Source organism: Corvus moneduloides, chromosome 21 (genome assembly GCF_009650955.1).
Source record: "Corvus moneduloides isolate bCorMon1 chromosome 21, bCorMon1.pri, whole genome shotgun sequence".
NCBI lineage: Eukaryota > Metazoa > Chordata > Aves > Passeriformes > Corvidae > Corvus > Corvus moneduloides.
The window spans coordinates 1,905,416-1,923,798 of NC_045496.1; the positions used below are offsets into that span (position 1 = coordinate 1,905,416).

At 53.9% G+C, this 18,383-nt stretch overlaps 1 protein-coding gene across 14 annotated transcripts in view; it reads right to left on the reverse strand.

Moving 5' to 3' along the window:
• The window catches only part of DAB2IP (DAB2 interacting protein), a 164,031-nt gene that overhangs the window by 11,928 nt on the left and 133,720 nt on the right, over nt 1–18,383 (reverse strand). For 13 of the 14 annotated variants that reach the window (XM_032130678.1, XM_032130679.1, XM_032130680.1 and 10 more), the window contains 6 exons: nt 11,034–11,178; nt 8,743–8,887; nt 5,524–5,760; nt 3,851–4,052; nt 3,510–3,688; nt 1,105–1,975 (listed from right to left, as the gene is read on the reverse strand). In XM_032130678.1, coding sequence (XP_031986569.1) covers nt 1,105–1,975; nt 3,510–3,688; nt 3,851–4,052; nt 5,524–5,760; nt 8,743–8,887; nt 11,034–11,178 — 1,779 coding nt within the window. The remainder of the gene's footprint in view (nt 1–1,104; nt 1,976–3,509; nt 3,689–3,850; nt 4,053–5,523; nt 5,761–8,742; nt 8,888–11,033; nt 11,179–18,383) is intronic. The other variant, XM_032130674.1, reaches the window with a different exon arrangement.

The window sequence follows — 18,383 nt, forward strand, 5'->3', positions numbered from 1 at the left end:
TGGAGAATCCTTGTGTTTCTGGAAGAAACCCTGCTAGAACCATGCCTCTGCTGCTTGCAGAGCTCTGTGCCCCCTGTCCTTAACGAGTATTGATTGTGTTACACAAAGGCTGTTGCACGGTGCTGCTAATGCCAGCGCTTACGGATCGACAGCGAAATCGTGGAACAGCCCCAGATGGGAGCTGCCTTCTGTGGGCAGCACTGAGCAGGCTCCATGGCTGCCCTGTGCACGAGAGGCGGACACAGCAACACTGAGTGCTGGAGAAGGGCCTGAGCTAACTCAGGGTTTGGGTGCAGTGGGCTCTTGCTGGTTGTCCAGTCTCTGCATTTGCTTTTCTTTTCTAACTCTTCCTTTAGGCACAGAGGCCCTACCGTGATAATGTTCTGTAGGGCTGGTTTTGAAGTGTAGAGTGAATAAATGCACACTGTAAAAACCATTTGTTCATGCCAGAACAACCAAAGGGCCCTAGGCCTGTGACCTACTGCCTCCCATTTTACCCCCACAGACAGTGGAATGGAATTCTGTGCAGCCCAGCACGTGGTCTCGGACTGGGATCACTTCAGAGCTCTGCGCAGCGGGAACGTTGCTCTCAGCTCCTTCCTCCCCGCTCCTGCGGGAGAGTCTCACAGAGCAAACAGGAATGTCCAGGAGCACCGTGGCCCCACTGGGACGGGGGGAGCAGCAGCAGGGAGACTCTAGTTACAGGAGATCAGGGTCTGTTCCAAGCCTGGGAGATGGCGCGGGGTATGGCATGGGATGAGAGCCTGGGCATGGAGAGGCAAAGCAGTGACAAGATGGTAGCGCAGGACAGTGGCATGGCTGCCACTGCCCTCAAGCCTCTGCCACCTACCGCCGTCACGCTCCAGTGTGCCACGTGACGGAGGGACACCGGGAGTGGACACTGCTCTGTGTTCTGTCCCTGGAGGGCCTCTGTTTCAGGCTGAGCTGGGTGCCAGAGCCGAGCTACATCCCCACATGTGATGCCACTGAGGGGTTGGCACTGATGTGGCAGCTCAGAGCCACATCCCCTCCCATGGCAGCCATCTCCACGGGCTGACCCCACCTGGCCCCTTCAGTGCCAGGGCCTGGACAGCCCGAACTCACCTGTTTGTGCATCGTGCGCTGCTTCATCTCGGGGCTGTCGCCCTTGGAGGAGGAGGACTGCTGCCGGAGCCGCGCCCCGCTGCCAGGCCAGTCAGGTGATGAGGACATCATGCTGCCGCTGGAGGGTCGCTGGTACTGGACTGTGTTCAGCAGGGAGGGCGGGGTGCGGCCGCGGGTGACGGGCGGGGGCGGCGGGGGCGGCTGGTCGATGCGCCGCTGCGGCCCCGCGCTGTTCTGCCGCGGCATCGTGGGCTGGCCGCCCTTCTCGGTCAGCGACAGCTGCCGCCGGGCCAGCTCCCCCGGCCGGCGCGAGAAGTCCTCGCCGGCGGCGGGGCCAGCGAAGCCGTGCTTGTTGGCCGTCAGCTCCTCGCTGTTGCTGTGGGAGCTGAGCGAGCTGTGGCACTCGGAGCCGGAGTCGCCGAGGCCGCGGGGGGACAGCGGCAGCCCGGCGGCCATCTGGTACACGGGGTTCTGGAAGGACAGGGGCGCCAGCAGCTGGGGCCGGCCGGGCGCGCTCTCGCCGCTCGGCGTGGTGGGGGTCTGGCCCACCCGGCGCACGGTGGCCATGCCTGTCACGCTGTTCTGAGTCCGAGTGGTCCATACGCCCTGCAACTGGCCCAGGGACGACTGACTGTCATTGAGGGAGTCGGCCGTGCCGGGCGCGTTGGCCCCACTGTCCAAAAGCCGATTGTCCTGCAAGTCCACCATGGACAAACTCTTGCTGCCATTAGACATCTGCACGTCGGGCTCATTGGCCTCTGAGTAACTGGAGCTTCGGGCAGGTGAGGGCTGGGCCCCAGCAGACCTTGTGACAAAAAACAAGTCCTTGTTTTCAGGGGTTGGAGATGGTAACCGTGTGAAATCTATCAGACTGCGGGGAAGTCAGTGCATAAGGAAGAGGAGAGGAAAACAAAACAAAAAAGAAGAGTTGTGAATGCTGCACCGGAGCAGGAAAACGAAATCACTCAGAAATCAGGGTGGCGCAGCTGTGTGGGACAGGGATGAGGACAGGGACAGGACCCAGCCCTGCCGGGAGGAGGGACAGGGGCTGGCCCAGCCAGGGACAGTGTGAGGAGTGGGGAGGGTGCTGTGGAGCCCCGGGCTGGCCTGGGAACGGGCAAGTGAAGGCAGGTGAGGGCAGTGTGTGCCCGCAGGGCACTGCACTGTCACGAGGCTCAGGGACACACTCCTGGGGGCTGCTCTGCTCTGGGTTAGTGTGTGTCACCCTTCCTGCTCCCAAGGGCTGTATCCATGCCAGTCCCATGTCCCCTGCTCTGTACCAGGGCAGCAAGCTCCTGCGGGCACACTGGCCAGGATTTGGACGGCACAGAACACCGTGGGGGCCGGATGCGCACCAGGCCTCCCAGGGTCAGTGAGCACTTGCATAGCAGAGCTAAAGCCTGGCAGCCGAAGGTTATCCCCCCACTCCTGCTGCAATGCACATTCATGCAATATTGATTTCTTGGGGAGAGGAAGAGAGAGCTTTGCAGTAGCTTAATGTGAATATTCTGCTGATCAAAGATGGTGCACTGTAAGCAAGTATTTGGGGGGAAGCATATTGTCAGAGATCCTCCATAGCATTGGATTTAAATAATTGCACCTCATGCTGGGAGGCACTAGAGATGAAAGCTCTGATTAGAGCAAGTCCAGTGCCATTGCTGCCTTTCATTCCTAATTAAACTGTTAAATATTATGCAGTTTCCACTTACAAACTATTTAACTAGCACAGTCTTTCCATTTGTGTGGGCTCCATTTCATTTTCCACAAACAGAAACTTAGAGGTCTGCAAAAGCCTCATCCTCTCCATGAATGAAGCTCCTTACTTAATAAGGCCAAAAAGTGTGTAGGTGACTGTGTCTGTGAATCACTGCTCAGCATTGGAAACTCCCAGTTTTATAAAAGCTGGACAGAGTAGACTGGAATTCATTGTGAGGCCTCTACTGCTTGGCAACTGTTCCAGAACTATCCAGGTTTGGATCTCAGTGAATTCAGCACACACCCTACATTGTACAAAGATGGGCGAGGCCAATCCTGCACGTCTCACAGCCCTTAACAACACCACCCATCACCTCAAGGTCAGCACTAGCAGACCCCCAAGTCCACAAAGGATGAACACTTTGCTTCTGCAGCCACATCTCAACAGCTGAGACCCGGTACCACCAGGTTCCTGATGTCCCCAGGCCACATCCCCAGTTTTGGCTCTCAAGGGGCCCAGGATGGAGCCACAGACTGGCACTACCACCCACTGCTCTTTCCAGAGTCAGAGTTGAACTACATCCAGCATCAGTTCTGCGATAGGAAAGCCTGGCCAGTGGATCAGGCAACTCTGCACCCTGTTGTGCCTGTCTCTGCATGAATATTCTGAATGTCCCTGGTGTGTGGCCAGGCCCCCGTTGGTCTCTTACCCAGATAAGTCATTCTCTATGACCATTTTCTGCAGCCCCGCGGAGATGCTGTTGCCAGCACTGGGTGTGGAGGCGGCGTGATCGGCCGTGACCGACACCTGCACACAGGCCGGGTTACTGAGAGCAGCGTTGACATCCCGCAGGATCCGGGGCAGAGGCCCCAGTTTGGTGGCAGTGCCCTGGGCAGAAAAGAGAGCAGAATTACCGCCAACGTCTCATGCTTTTTGCTAGAGAACTTGGGGCTTTGCCAATTGCTGGACAGTTTCTTCAGGGAATCACATGAACAACATTTTCTCCATCATTTCCTGCCCCCAAAGCTGTCCCTGCCATCCCCTGGATACCTGCTCCAGCTGGGAAATGACTTCCCAGAGTAGTGAGTGCAACGTGGACAGTTCCCGGCCCAGGTCGATGTAGCCCTCAAAGCCAGCTGTGTTTGAGATGGTCTCGGGATTGGAAATCTCCAGGAGAAATCTCTGCATGTTAGTCCATTCATGCTCCAGGAACTGATTCATAAAGGACATGTATTCTTCTTTGCTGCCAAACCTAGTGAGAGAGCAACACGGATTTCAGGTAAATGCAGGGGAAAAAAGGCGCAGTCCACTGAAAGGGCAGGTACAACACAGCTAAGAACCTTCCTCTGGCACCTCAACCCTTCCAAGCCTTTGGGATCCCTTGACTGTGAGCAGGTACCTGGGACACCTCACTGATCATGGAACCAAAATTAACCCCAGCCTGATCCAGCTAAGCCCTCGTCAGTGTAGGATCTGTGCAGCAGAGACAAAAGTGAAAGCTGGCTAAATAAAGGAATTCTTGGTAACATAGTGTCTCACTGCTGGGTCAGGGCACAGCCTCCAGAAACAGGACCTGTCAGTGGCAATCAAGGTGCTGTCACAGCAATCACTCTCAGCTGACTGGAGCCCAGCGACGGATGGGGGCAGGAATCCTGCACTCTCCAGCAGTGCCGGCACAACCGCTCTGGGATCACCCGAGAGAGCCATCCCTGCAGCTGGGCCACCCCATCAGCCCCTCAGGCTTCCTGCCACCTCCTTCTGCCCTCCAAGCACTCCACCCTCAGTCTTCTCTCTGATTTAGAACACAACAGGGAGGGCCTCGTGGTTGGACTGTCCTGGCAGCAGTTGGTGCTGTGCCAGCGGTTCCATGGGACAGGCTCGGCCGGGTGCCATCCACAGGACAGCTCGGCTTGATCACTTCAGCTTGACTAATGTCAGCTTAGTTAAAGAGCCTTTCCTGCAAAGTGCTGGAAATCTGAAAACCCTTTAGTTAGGGATTGGTCAGGAATACAGAGAATTTCTGTCATCTAGTGTAACACACTTGTACATCTCCTGCTGGCGTCCGCAGGCGCGTCCGTGCGTTCCTGACTGCGAGTGTGAGCACTAAGCCAGTTTCCAGATCTAAGAAGCTTTAGATAGAAACTGTCCATTCATGTTTCAGAAAGCTCATCATTTTGTTATCAAAGCTCAGGATAAGTAGCTCAGAGCTACAGCCAGTGGAAAGATTTTCAGGAATCTCTCGCTTTGTTTCCATCAAACCAATAGGCTTAGTTAGAAATTGATGGTGTCCCTGTTCTCAGGCCTTCCCAGTTCAGTCAGCTGCATTTTAATAGCAGGGAAGGTCCCAGAGCTCAAAGGAGGGAGGGATGGAACAGTTTCTGAGCTGAGCACATCACTGCTGCTGGTCGGGTTCTGGTCCTACAGGACATCACAGGACCAAGTCCCCGCTGCCATCCTGCTGCTTGTCCATGTAGTCAAAACAGCCTGTTTTCCTGCTCATAAAACATGTCCTGTTTTGGAAACTTGAATGATCTCCCTGACCTGACCGTGAGGGAACAAGTCCCAGAGATATATGGAGAAAAAGCCAACAGGAAGCAAACAGGCCCTTTTCAGTGAGGAAGGGAGTGGCCAGTGTGGGACTCCGTGCCGGCGCCATGGCTCTGCCCACGCACCTGGAGGTTCTGTCCCCTCCCCGGCCCTGCCCTGCCCATGGCATGGCTTACTTGGCAAAGTTGGCAAGGTTCTGGGTGACCTTGGCGATGAGGGTCAAAGTGCGTGCGGTGCGGTCATCGGGGTACTCCTGGAGCAGGCTGAACAGGGATGGGGACATGATGGCTGGGCACAGGAACCGCAGGAACAGGGAGGCACTGATCAGGCGCTCGCTGATGTCAGGGCGGCCTCGGTTGCTGCACTCTTGTCTCCATGAGGCAAAAACTTCTTTGAGCTCTCTTGGGAAGACACTGAAATGACAGAAGGGCAGGCATTGTCTGTCAGGGTTGGAGTGTCAGGAGTCTCAAAGCACATGGGGAAAAAGAAAAGATGCTCTGTAAAGTTGTAAGGGAAGCAGCTTCTATTAGACCTTATGCTGGATGCCAAGACCCCAGAGAACTGGGAAGACTGGGATATGAAACAAACCGTGCACACCAGCTCATCAGGACTCAGTGGCTGTGCCATGGGGTGTTCTGAGCTGGAGGAAGCACAGCCAGCAAGGAGAGCATCTCCTGAAGAATCACCAGCAGCACTGGAATCTCTGACACAGCTAGAGCTTGGAGGGGGGGCTGTGCAAACTGTAATACTCCTGTTCAAGCACCTGGATCAAATCCCACTGTGCCTAGTACAAACACAGAGCCCCACCGGAGTTACTCCAGCCTTGTAGCTGCACAGACCTCAGCCTGCCTTTCCCGGATGCCAGAATTCCCCAGGGCCCAGCAGACACTTGCTGCAGCAGCCTTTATCACTGGAGAACGGCTGCCTGTTCCTGCCTGGCCCTCCCCAGCTCCCTGCTCCCACCTTATCCTGTTCCCAGCATGTGTTATTTATTCAGCTGGAGACTCCCACCCGGAAGCAGGCTGGCACTGGGCTGCCACTGGTCCCAATGTCCCTGGCACACAGATCCCATGGCCCTGGCCAGGAACCACTGTCTGTGTGTCACACCCGGAGCTGTTCCCCGACAGCGGGGGTACAACAGCAAGTGAGGAGGGTCAGGCTCTATTCTGGGCCATCTGACCTTCTGACACAGCGGTGACACTCCATGGAAGTGCCTGGAAACCGCCGCCATCCTGTTCAGCTTCTGCTCTGTGCTGCCTTCACACTTTTCACCCTCATGAGCTTTCACCCTGAGCTTTACAAATAACATTAACCAATGTCTTTGGCTGGATAAATTCTCCTCTGTCTTTGGCTTGATCCACACCAATTGGACAAAGCCCTTTCACTTCATGGTATTTGCCCAGAAACAGGAGAATCCTTTAAGCAATTTGAGGCTTGAATGATCAGGACAGGTTGTGCAGTGACTGGAGAGCAAACCTCTGAAATGCAGCACGCACACGTTCCCGTCACAGGCTGGAGCCCGTGAAAGTTTAATTGTGTCACAGCGGATGGAATTTGGATCGTTGGCTTTATGTGACAAACGGGCCCATAATTCATTACCCAACTTCCCAGTAACGAGCTTCCACATGCTGAAATTCTGCTTACACTGAAACTTTCCAGATGTCCAAATTATGTCATAATTATAACAATTTTCGGTTATTGTGAACCTCTTTCCTCTCCCTGACTCTCTCCACAGATGAGCACACACACTCCAGTGCTCTATTTAAAGCAGGCTCGTTGGCTGTTGGGATACCTTGGCCAATCCCAACACTCATCAGCCCAATTAATCCCCAAGAACCGCTGAGCTCAAAGGACTGAGGGGGAACCACTCAGAGCAGCAGCCCAGCTGCTCCAGCCTTCCTTGGAAAGACAGGATGAGAGCAACAAACTTCCGTGCATTCCTGACTTTCCCTGGGTCATTTTTCAAGCCTATTTTTAGTGCGACCTTTTGAGTGCTGCTTTGGGTATTTTTAGGAAGACATAAATTCAAACCATTATAATCCACTGCTGACTGGAAGTGGTGAATCCCTCCTGGGAGCAGGTGAATGCCATTCCTGAGTCAGAGTTATTAATTGGCCAAGGATAAGGATACCTGTACAGAACCTGCCCTTGGTGTACCTGTGGTAGATAAAGGCAGCCTGAGCAAGCCTCTTGCTCCCTGCTCTCTCCCTGAGCAGGATCAGGAAAAGCAATTCCCTTCCTGGCTTCCAGGAGGGCACACTCAGTATCTCAGGAGATTACTTATAGTAAGTTTTCTGACCTCAACACAACAGCTGGGAGAGGAGAGAAAACAAGAAATCCTCATTATCAAGAACTTCCTTCCTCTAATATTATCCCTAGTTGATGGCTTTGCAACAACAGTGTTGCTACTAAATACATTAATTAAAACTAAGCCCAGATTTTAAGTGGAAAGGCTGGAAATCCAGCAGTGAGACAAAAATGCTCCTTCTCTCATGATCAGGACCAAAGGCTCTGGGTATGTTAGGAAAAAAAAAAAAAAAATTCTCCAAGTAAAGAGTCCCAAATCCATCTTTTTCCTCTTTGAGGTCACCTCTGGAAGCAGCAGCTGTCACAGACCCATGGAGTCCTGGCTCCCAGTCCCAGCAGGAACACCATGAGCACAGCTGTGCCCAACAACCACCTCCACAGCAGGATGCACTGCCTCACGCCAGCCCATTTGGGATATTCGGGCCTGTCCCAACCAGTTGCAAGAACCTTTACCCTGAGAACAAACAACTCGGAAATGCCTCCAGCTGCATACCAGGCCTTGGGCCAAGGAGGCAAAGGGCTCCCATCACCCAGCAACCGCCCAGGGCTGGGAGAGAGAGGGGTTACTCCAAAGGAATGTGGGATGCTGAGCCAAGCAGGGAGAACAGCATCCTCCTCCCAGTTCCAGCACTCAGCAACCAGAGAACATCTGCCCAAACAAAAGCTGCCTGTGCTGGGGCAGCTCCTCGCAGGTGCCACAGCCTCTGCCTGCTGCAGGATTTCCGAGCTTTGCCAGATGTTCTTGGCGGTGGAGATCCGTCAGTCCCATCCAGACTGACTTGTTCCATGGGTGGAAGATCCAGGCCATGCATCTCTGCTCTTTATTCCAGAATTTCGTACACGTTTGGCACCAAGTACCTCTCTGAATCAGTCACCCTTGACTCCACTGCCCTGTCCCTGTATCCCAGTGACCTTTCAGCACCTCTGAAAACAAGAGTGACAGAGAATCCAGGGGGATGCTACATCCCCAGAGCAGATACTCCAAACTGTGGCAGAGCCCCGCAGCTCCCCCTCCAGAGCTCTGCCAGAGCTACGGCACAGGTGACACAGAACTCCTGAGGAGGGAGCGCCACTCCTGGGATACCCACCAGTAGGAGTTGATGATCTTGCAGAAGGCCAGCTCACAGCACATCTTCAGGTTGCCCTGATGTTCGGGGAGGTCCGAAGACGAACATTTGCTGGGATCCACCTCACAATTTTCATCTGACTCGTACAGTGCTTTGATGAACTCCCCTGTAAAACAGAGTCAGGGATGGGTTTGGAGATGTGAGAAGTGCAGCCTTCAAGCAGCTCTGTTCCTAAGCCCCCGTGCCCGAGCAGCTCCCTGGTACCCCATCACATTGGGGAAGGTGAGAGGGATACGAGAGCACATGGTGGCCCCTGGGGCAGCTCTCCATGTCTCCGACAGGACCCAGGAGAGCCTGGCAGTTCCACAGGAGCTCACAACCAGCACAGCACAGCCAGCACCCTGCACATTCCATCCCTGTTCCCCAGCTGGCAGCACTGCCCCTGTGGCTCTGGGATATTGCATCAGGACTGTGCTGCCCAGCACCTGCCTGACCCCCTTGCACCAGTTCCAGAGACGCTCCCTCGGGCTAATCCACGAGGAAGGATGCTGGAAAGCCCTGTAATTATTGGTGGCATGGCCTGCTACTGCAGCCTGTGCCCTGGTGCTGACAAACCACTGTGATTCACAAGAGAAACAGGTAATTAAAGGAAAGAAACAATTTAGTTGGTTTATTTTGAGCTAAACATCCCACAAAATGAAATTAAAATATTTCCCTGAGTTTCCCTGAGCTCCTCTTCGCTGCCTGGCTGCTCCTCACCTTTGCAGAGGCTCACACTGGGCTGCTCCACCAGCTTCTGCTCTTGGGCCACTTTTCACCCCAGGGTACCCAGGCACAGCCCCTGCACTCAGGGTGGGGCGGGGGTCAGTCCTTCATCCCAGCAGTGACTGGGGAGATCAGGAACAGGGTAACAGGGATGAGGAGGCGGCGTTTAGCGTGGGTGACTTTCTGGGAGAAAGGTTTGCTTTGGTTTTCTTCTAATTCCAGTTGGTTTGTTCCTAATTCCTGACTGTCTTGGATTTTCCCATCCTGTTTTTTCCCCACTCCGATCTGCATTCCTTCCCTGTTGCCAAAACAAATTTTAATTATATACTGGAGAGCCTCTCCAGTGTATTTTCAGCTCTGCCAGAGAGCTCTGGAGCTGTTCTGCTTGCCTGCAGGTGATGCCTGCTGTTCTTACCTGGCCCCATCACCTGCTCCATGGTTCCAAGGACAGTGCCACGCTGCCCTGGGGCACCTTGTGACACACTGGTGATTCATCTCACTGGGAAAAGTTCACTCAGAACCAGCACCCTACAGTGAGCAGGAACCCCAGGCTCTTCCTGCATGAGATGGAACTGGCCTGGCAGCACTGAGCCCCCAAAAGGTAATATTGCAAAATTCTCTGATATCATTAATCTCTTGACTTTTGAGAATTTTTGAGAGTAATCTACTTACAGATTTGCCTTCAACCAGAAAGCATTACAAGGCAGAAATAAATAATACTCCCTTTGCTATTCTTGTGGGCTCTCTGCCTGAATTTGCTCAATTATTTCCCTTTCCTCAAGGTTTTCATCATCATTATTATTCTCTTAATAAAGTATTTATGCTTCTTTCTTCCTTGCTAAAATTACACAAATCCACTAGCAGGAACCCAACATACTGAAAAATTAACACCTCAGTAGAAACTCTGCTCATCCTGCCCTGGGATGTGGATCCAATGGAAGCTCACAGAGCTTCCAAGGCAGCCTCTCCCCATCCTCGTGCGGTGCTCCCTGCATGCAGCAATTCCTTCCTGACCTGCCCAGAAGCAGAAGCTTCTAATTATTTTCATTTGCATCAAGAGAAATATTTTTTGAGCCATAGACAGAGCCAGCACTTTGGAAAAAAAAAAAAAAACCACCAGGGGGGTTCCCAGTGCTGGATGATCGGGGAGGCAGCGCATCACTGCGACTTGGGAGATCTCATCTGACTCGGGAGCGCTGCAGGAGCCGGGCAGCGTCCCTGGTGGGGGTGCAGGGGGGGAGATTCAATCAGCCTGTGACAGCCAGCGCTGAGACAGAAGCCCTGGCAGGCAGCAGAATGCCTTCAAACATCCGCTCGTTATCTGCTCTGAAAGCAGATTAAGGCGCCAGCTCTGCGGTCACCTTCACCTGGCAGCAGGGAGCTGCCCACTGTGGCCATGGCCACGACCAGGCTTGGACCTGCTGCCAGGGAAACCCTCCAGCAGGAAAGCGCTGGGGCCTCTGATGGCCATCAGGGCTCAGGTGATGTCCCCACCGTGCAGCTTGGAGAACGTCTCTGGGCGAGACCTGCCAACGCTCTGTACGTACCTAAGGCATCTTGTAAGTATTTCTGCCCCACCAGCTTCAGGTATTCTTCAATTGCTTTGGTGGCCAGTGTGTTCTCCCTGAAAATGAGATGCTCATTCTCACCACAGCGATCAACTTCAGACATCATCAGGTCAGTCAAGAAATCCTGGAAAGCAAAGCCCATGGTGGGTCACCACGCACTGACACTGGTTCCGCAGCGCTGCAGCTCCCCAGCCCCGAGAGGTCCCACCTCCATCAGACACCCGAGGGACTGGAGGTGCTGCAGGTGATCCTGTGTGAACGCACTGCCTCACCACCTGCCCAAACTGCCGCACAGACGAGGAGAAATAAACCTCTGGAGAGCCTCAACTTTTGCACCCCAGCAGTGACTCAGACCCGCATCTGCCTCTCCATCAGTGCTGCTTTTTGGCTGGTCTCTTGTCAGCCTCACATTTCGTGGGCGAAACCTTTTCTCCCCTGTTAAACATGGCTGCGTTTGGTGTCCAACTGCACTGGCTGCAAACCAGGGCCCTGCTCCGATGTCATGAGCTGTGTCTACAGTTAATGGCTGAGAATCAAGCCTCTGGTATGCACTGAGATGCTCGGATTTCCAATTTCCTCCCTATTCATGGAGATAAACAGCGCTGCGACAGCACCCATTTGGGGCACATTTTTGGTCTAATGTGCACACAACCAAATCCATGGGACGTGATAATCCCCTGTGCTGCAGAACAATGGAAGGGGTGAGCAGGAGCAGCTCCTGACAGCTGCCCCTGCATCAGTCTGGGCTCAGCTGCAAATTCCAGAGGAAAAACAGCGTTCTAGAGCGAGCTCCAGGTCTGCTTCAGCCACAGCATTCGCTGAGCAGAGGGTCTGGTCAGGAAGTCCTGTGCACGCTGCTGATGCCAAGCATGCTGCAGCCAGGGCTGATCCAGGAGGAATGCCAGGCACCTGCTGATGCTGATACACGTTCTCTGCACTGCTATGGGACAGAGCAGCTCTGCTTGGCTCCTCCTTGCTGCGCCAGGTGCTGAGGTGTCACCACACGCCTGAGTGACAATGGAAAGAGGCTGCTGGCACTGTGCAAATCACCCACGTCAACCCCTCTAACTGCCTCCCGTGCAGGAGACAGAAATGTTGACACACACGTTCATTCACCTCCACAACCAACGGCACCTTTTAAAACTCATTTCCATTAAAACAAAATAATCTGCTTAGTAGTAACCTTCCGCTAAGAAATTCTTCGTTTCCCTTGATGGTCACAGCCCGTTCCTGGCAGAGGCAGCAGGAGCACCCCAGGCTGCCACACAGTGCCCCAGGTCCTGTCCCTGATGTCCCCAAGCAGAGCAAAGCTGCCATGGTCCAGCCTGCTCCAACCCACACGGGGGAGAAGGGACATCAGGTCCCACTCCCTGCTGGTGGCTGGATGGGAGATTTGCACCAGAGGCAACTTGCATTTTTCACATGGACATCTCTACATTGAAAGTTTAATCAAGGTTCAACAAACAGCTTTCCCTGAACCCAAGAGACCCAAATAATTTAATCCACAGACCCTCCATCACTGTGCTCCTGTCCCAAGCAAAGGCAAACCCTGGGGCAGGCAGGTACATGCCTGTGCGAGAGCACAGCAGGAGAGGAGATGACATCCCTGCAGTACCCATCAATCGACTGCTCCCACCTTCCCACAACACTGTGACTGGGACCAACACACTGCCTTGACCTTCCCCCAAAACCCTCCAAAAAAGCCAGAGGAGGAGCTTTGAGCTAAAAGAAAAAAAAAGTCACTTCCATTATTTCTTTAGCCACAAGATGCCCTTCCTCAGATCCTGCTACGTCTGCAATGCTCCGGCAGCTGCAGAGGCAAAAATCCCTCCTGGAAGCAAAGCACGCGCCTCCCTCTGCTATTTTCTCTCATTTTACCCTTTTTATCAGCCAAGCTGGAATGAAACTTTAAACCCTGCTCAAATCCCGTTAGCTGCTATCTGGGTAACTCTATCACCTTTATCTTCCTGGGGCTCTCCCAGGGTACGTTTCAATTCCAAGCCACCGCTCAGGCTGACACAAGGTGCTGATTCTTAATTAGCAGCCGCTGACCTTGGCTTTGCTTGATTCTCTTTCCTGTCACTTTCCCAACATACTAATTATCTCAGGAACACCGAGTTTTACAGCACCTCTTAGCCAAGTGTTTGCTTTTCCCCATCTTGTCAGCTGAGCACTGGCTGCTGAGTCCTGGAAACCCAGGGCCAAGTGGAGCCAGAGTTAAATGTGAATTTGGGTGATTTGAGCTGATCTACAGAATTCACTAGAATTTAAAATGAGACAAAATTCCATGTCAGGACTCAACACAAAGCCAGAAAAGATCCCCTGGAAATCTCTGCTGATGTTATTATTCCCTATGGAGCATCTGCAGCTCAACAGCTGAGAAAAGCACCCCTTGTCTCCAAAGTGGGAAGGAAAGCTGCTAAAGTCCCAGAGAGCTTCATTCATTATGGCAGAGCACCCAAAGCCAGGGAGTAACACGGCAGAACTTGGCCTTGCAACTGAGCAGGGAAAGAGGGGGGAGCCCTTTCAGCATCCCATGGGTCAGGATTGTCCCTGTCCCTGCAGATCTGGGCTGCAGAGTCATCCAGCCAGGCTGTAGGACCTGGCCCTGGGATGTGTCGGGGGTCAAAATTCCCCCAGCCAGCATCCTTGGGCGAGTTCCTCTGCAGGGACCACTCTGGGCAGCTCTGCGAGTTGCGGGAAAGGCGCCTCGGCCGTGGGTCAGTTCCCATGACATCCTGCCGCTTCTGTCCCAGGGCCATGGGCCAGACCTTCAGTTCTTCCCTTCCCTCCACACAGAAAAGCCACATTGGCTCTGGATCACACTTCTGCTATCTCTGCCTTAAGTACTCCAGCAGCCAGCACTCGGAAGACACAAATGGAATGCAAATACTTGTGGAATCCCTCCGGGGGCCTCACTCACCCACATACAAGGTCCTGAATAAAATGCAATAACTAAAGCCAATAAAACTCCCTGTTTCTGAGCAGCAGAGATCAGCAGGGGGTTGTTTTCAGTTAGGGCCCCTGGCAATGGAAGAAAATAAGATGCTTTATTTCATTACCTCGGAGTCGAGAGGGGAAGGAGAAGGTCTACAGTCAAAATTAGGGGCTGTGGCAGTGTTCTCCAGGCTTGTTCCCATGTTTATTTTAAGGCTTTTTGCTTCAGACTGGACGGATCTGAACCTGTGCGACCCGTCGCTGCACATATGCTGATAAAGAAGAGCACTTCATAAATAAATAAATTCAGAGCATGACAGCACAAGGCTGCACTGGTCTCCAGCACTTTGCACATAAGCCAGCCTCTGCTGTTCCAAGGCAGCTCCTCCCCTGCTCCAGGAATGCACGCAGGAGACGGCAGCCCCCGTCCCGAGGGGTTCCAAGTGCCAGTCCCTGTGCCTGGGAGGCAGAAGGGTGAAGCCAGCTGGGTGCCTGGCAGGCCTGTGGTGGGAGCAGGAGGCTTCTGAGGGAGCCAACAAGCAACACAAATCTTGTAGGATTTGTCCTGTCCAAATCCAGGAAGGATTCTGCACTTTGCCATCCCAGGAAGGTCCTCCCACTCCAGCCTCTCTGGGATGTGTCCAGAGCTGGAGCACGTGGGGTGCCAGGGAGCTGAGGAGACCCACGGCCCCGCACTCCCCGTGGCGGTCACGCACCCTCTGGGCTGGAGCTGATCATTGCTGATATCGTAACTGACTGATGGGCAGATTGACCTTGAAATAATAAGGTTCTCCAAATCACAAGCCTGATTAATAGGATTGACTTAACCTTAAGAGGATTGAATTGATAAAGGTAATAAGATTATTGCTTATTTCAAAGACTAGCTCGAGTCCAGCTGGGCCTTTATGCAAAGGAGAAAAATACCAGTGGTCGGTAGGGCTGTAGGTTTCAGGTGGAGGAGTGCTGGGACACACCCACAGGGGAGGGAAATGCGGCACGGGAGGGTGCAGAGTAGGGAAAGGAGAGTGGGAGAGAGGCAGCAGCAGGGTCCTGGACAGATGGTGTGAAACCAAGGACCCCAGCCCCAAGTTCTCAACCCTCTCATCACACAGTTCCTCTGAGGATCTGCTCCAGTCACTTCTTTGCCAGAAAATACAGTGATGTTCTCTCCTTCAAACCCTGGAACTCATCCTTGGCACTTCTGGCCTTTTCTAATTCTCCTTGGGAAAAGGTGGTGAAGTGGCAATGTGAGGGTTAACTCTGTGCCCATCACCTTGCTCAGGGAAATAAAACCTGAGGGATACAACACTAACACGATGAGTGACCCTCACATCCCTGTCCCTGCCTGAGCAGAGCAGTCACTTTTCCACAGCCCTGCGTGGACTCTGCAGGTCCCAGAGCCCTGACCCAGCACCAGCTCTGCCACTGGAACGTGGGGTTCCAGCAGATCCACACGGGGGGAACAGCTACATCTGCTCAGCTGAGGCACATCCTCGCAGCACAAACAAACAGGGACACATGTTTATTCCTCACTCCATTCCCTACACCATAAATATTTATTTCCAGTGAGCAGCTGATTAGCTAGAGCTTTGTCTAATGCTGGGTTTGATCTACCAGCTCTCTGGACAAGAGAGGTTTTTTATATATTTATGGTCATGAACTGAGCTCTGGGAGCTCTGAGACAGCCTCAAAACAAATCTAAGCATGGGAAGAAATCTGGAAACATCAAAAGTCCTTTGGGAAGGAGGCAGCCACCTATCCACAACCACATCACAGGGGCCACACCAAGCCCTGTACGGCAGGACTGAGCACTCCTGGTAACACCAACCCTGGCAGCAGAACTGCTTTATGACTTTGTGTCTTTTGTCTGTGGGCTGCAAAACACATGAAAGCAATCGGGCATCTCCACATCCTTACAGGGAACAAACACTTCATCAGTGCTCTCACTAGGAAGGTGGAAGCAGGTAACAAGTGAAGGACTGAGCTGAGAGCCCACATCTGTTTCAACCACCAAATATCCCCCTTTCAGCCCTTCTTGCCATAAAAAGAGACAGGGAACATCCTGTGTACCGAGAGCTGATGGAGCACTGGATGTGTCAGATTTTCCAGTGGGCTGGGGCAGCTCCCTCCTCCCCGAGTGCCTGCACACAGAACCTTATCAAAACCCTCTTCCCCTCCTCTCCACCCACTGTCTTGGCAGCTGCTCAGGGCTTTTCAGGCGTGCCCCATGCACACCAACCCAGCGCTGCGGGGATCAAGTTCTTCCCTTTCCCACACAGAGATCGAGGGAAGCATGGACTTTGACTCCAGAGGGGACTCTGCTTTCATACTCCACCTTTTAATCTATTGTGATACAGCTGCGCAGCCCAGGAAGAAGCTGAGATTTAGGGAAAAAATTCAGCTACAGCCCTTGTTCCCCTTCCGCCTGCAGCCCCAGGTGTCCTGCCCCCAGCAGGAGGGACTCTGGGTTTTAGCAGCTCCAGGTAGCCACACCCCGCTGGCAGGGGACAGCTTGGTGTGGGGTGTCTGTGGGTAAGGATGGCCCTGCATCCACCGGCAGGGCTGCACAGGGACACACACTGGTGGCTGGGACCTGGCTGTGTCTGCCACGTGGCACCATCACACCTCTCCTGTGGCATCTCTCCTGCCCCGGAGCTCGGGCAGACACACGGACCGATCCGATCGTGGCCTCATTTAAGGGATTACTCCTTATTTACAGCAAATCGCTGCAGGAAAACAGGGCCCGAAACAGCACAACAGCAATTAGCTGCTAACGAGTCTTTGCAGATAATCTACTGGACACTTGTTTCACAGTCCGACCATAATTGCTGCTTTAGCTCAGCTACAGCGGCCAAGAGCCACAAAACCCCCTTTATCAGCAGATTCAATCAGTGGCTGCCGATGGCCACGTCTGCAGGGCGGGGGGGGGGCTCTGAAGGGCTCACTGGGAGGGCTCACCGGTGATGCACAAGGATGAGGAACCCACCTCTAGCCCGGGCAAGCTTCTGTGAGTCATGAGAGGACAGAGACCTGGAGAAGGGGGTCCCTGCCCTGCTGTCCCCGCACTCGGTGCCCAGGGTCAGGGTGGTGGGGCAGCCACGGGGAGCTCTCCTGAGGGGCAGTGGGGTGCACCCACGTCCCCCAAGCAGGGCTGAGAGGGTGCTTTCTTCTCTCATTCATTATTTTTCTACCTTAGTGCTGCTTTTCTCTCTCCCTGCTTGTCCAGTCCAGGATGCACCACCTGGTTCCCATGCTCCAGTAACTCCGGTTGCTCTGACAGCTCCCCAAACCCTGTGCTAATGCTGATGGCAGATGACAGGCAGGGAAAGCAGAAGCTCCATTTTAGGGGAAAAGTCATCAAGTCTGTTTACTGTTTGCTGTGTCCCCTGTGTAGAACCTCTGGGATCTCAAGCACTGATGCAGACACGTCTGGAAACACACTTGCTCTCTCTGGAGCCTCTCCAGTACTGAGAGGCGGAGGAAAAAGGCTGGGGCAGTGACAGCCACTCTCAGCCATGCCCACACATGATCTGTGGTGATTAAGACTGGGATGACACTTGAAGCCTTTTGCACCAGAACTATGTAAGCCATGGACAGGGTCTTTCATGGCAATGTTACTCCCACAAAGCCCTGGCATTAGAGCTGCTGGAGCCTCAGCAAGGGGCAGCAGAGCCCCTGGTGCCAGCACAAGGCAGGGCTGTGCCCAGGAACCACATGCTGACAGCTCTGGAGCCCTGGCACAAGGATTGAGGAGAGACACCAGCCACAGCTCCTTGTGGAACCCACAGCGTTACTCCACGTAGGACCATGGTCCTTCCCCGCGCTCCTGGGATCAGGAGGCCTTAACGGAGCTGTTTTCTCTGCTGCTACAACAGCAGGCCCCCGGCTCCCAATCCTCTCTCAGTGAGCTTTGCCTGCCTTGAACTAGATCAGGAGGCCAAGCCACTTCTCTGTCTGACAGATGGTAACTAAACCTAATCCACGAGCCCAGCCATGGGCCCCGGCAGCAGCGGCAGCTGCCAAAGAAGCAGAGCCCTGTGATTCCCCCTCAGGTGAGGAGCTCATGTCTCCTCAGCACTGCAAAAGCTTTGGACATCTTGCCCTTCCCCAGTTCTCCCCTGCAGAGTGCAGGAAGATGGTAACAGAGAAAAACAGTGATGCTTTAACTCCTGCAGCCCTGCCGCAGGCACTGCCCGCCGTGGCTGTGCCAGGCCACCAGGCATGGAGGATGCTCTGCAGCGGGGGTCACTCCCTGCCCTCTGTGCTGGGGACCTCAGCATGGAAGGGCATTCCAGCTCTGCCCACCCTGCCTGCTCCCTCACGGATCACAACCTGAAGTAACTCCCACTCTGCCTCCTCCTGGCCTCCTTCTTCCCCAGACCTGGCAGGGGA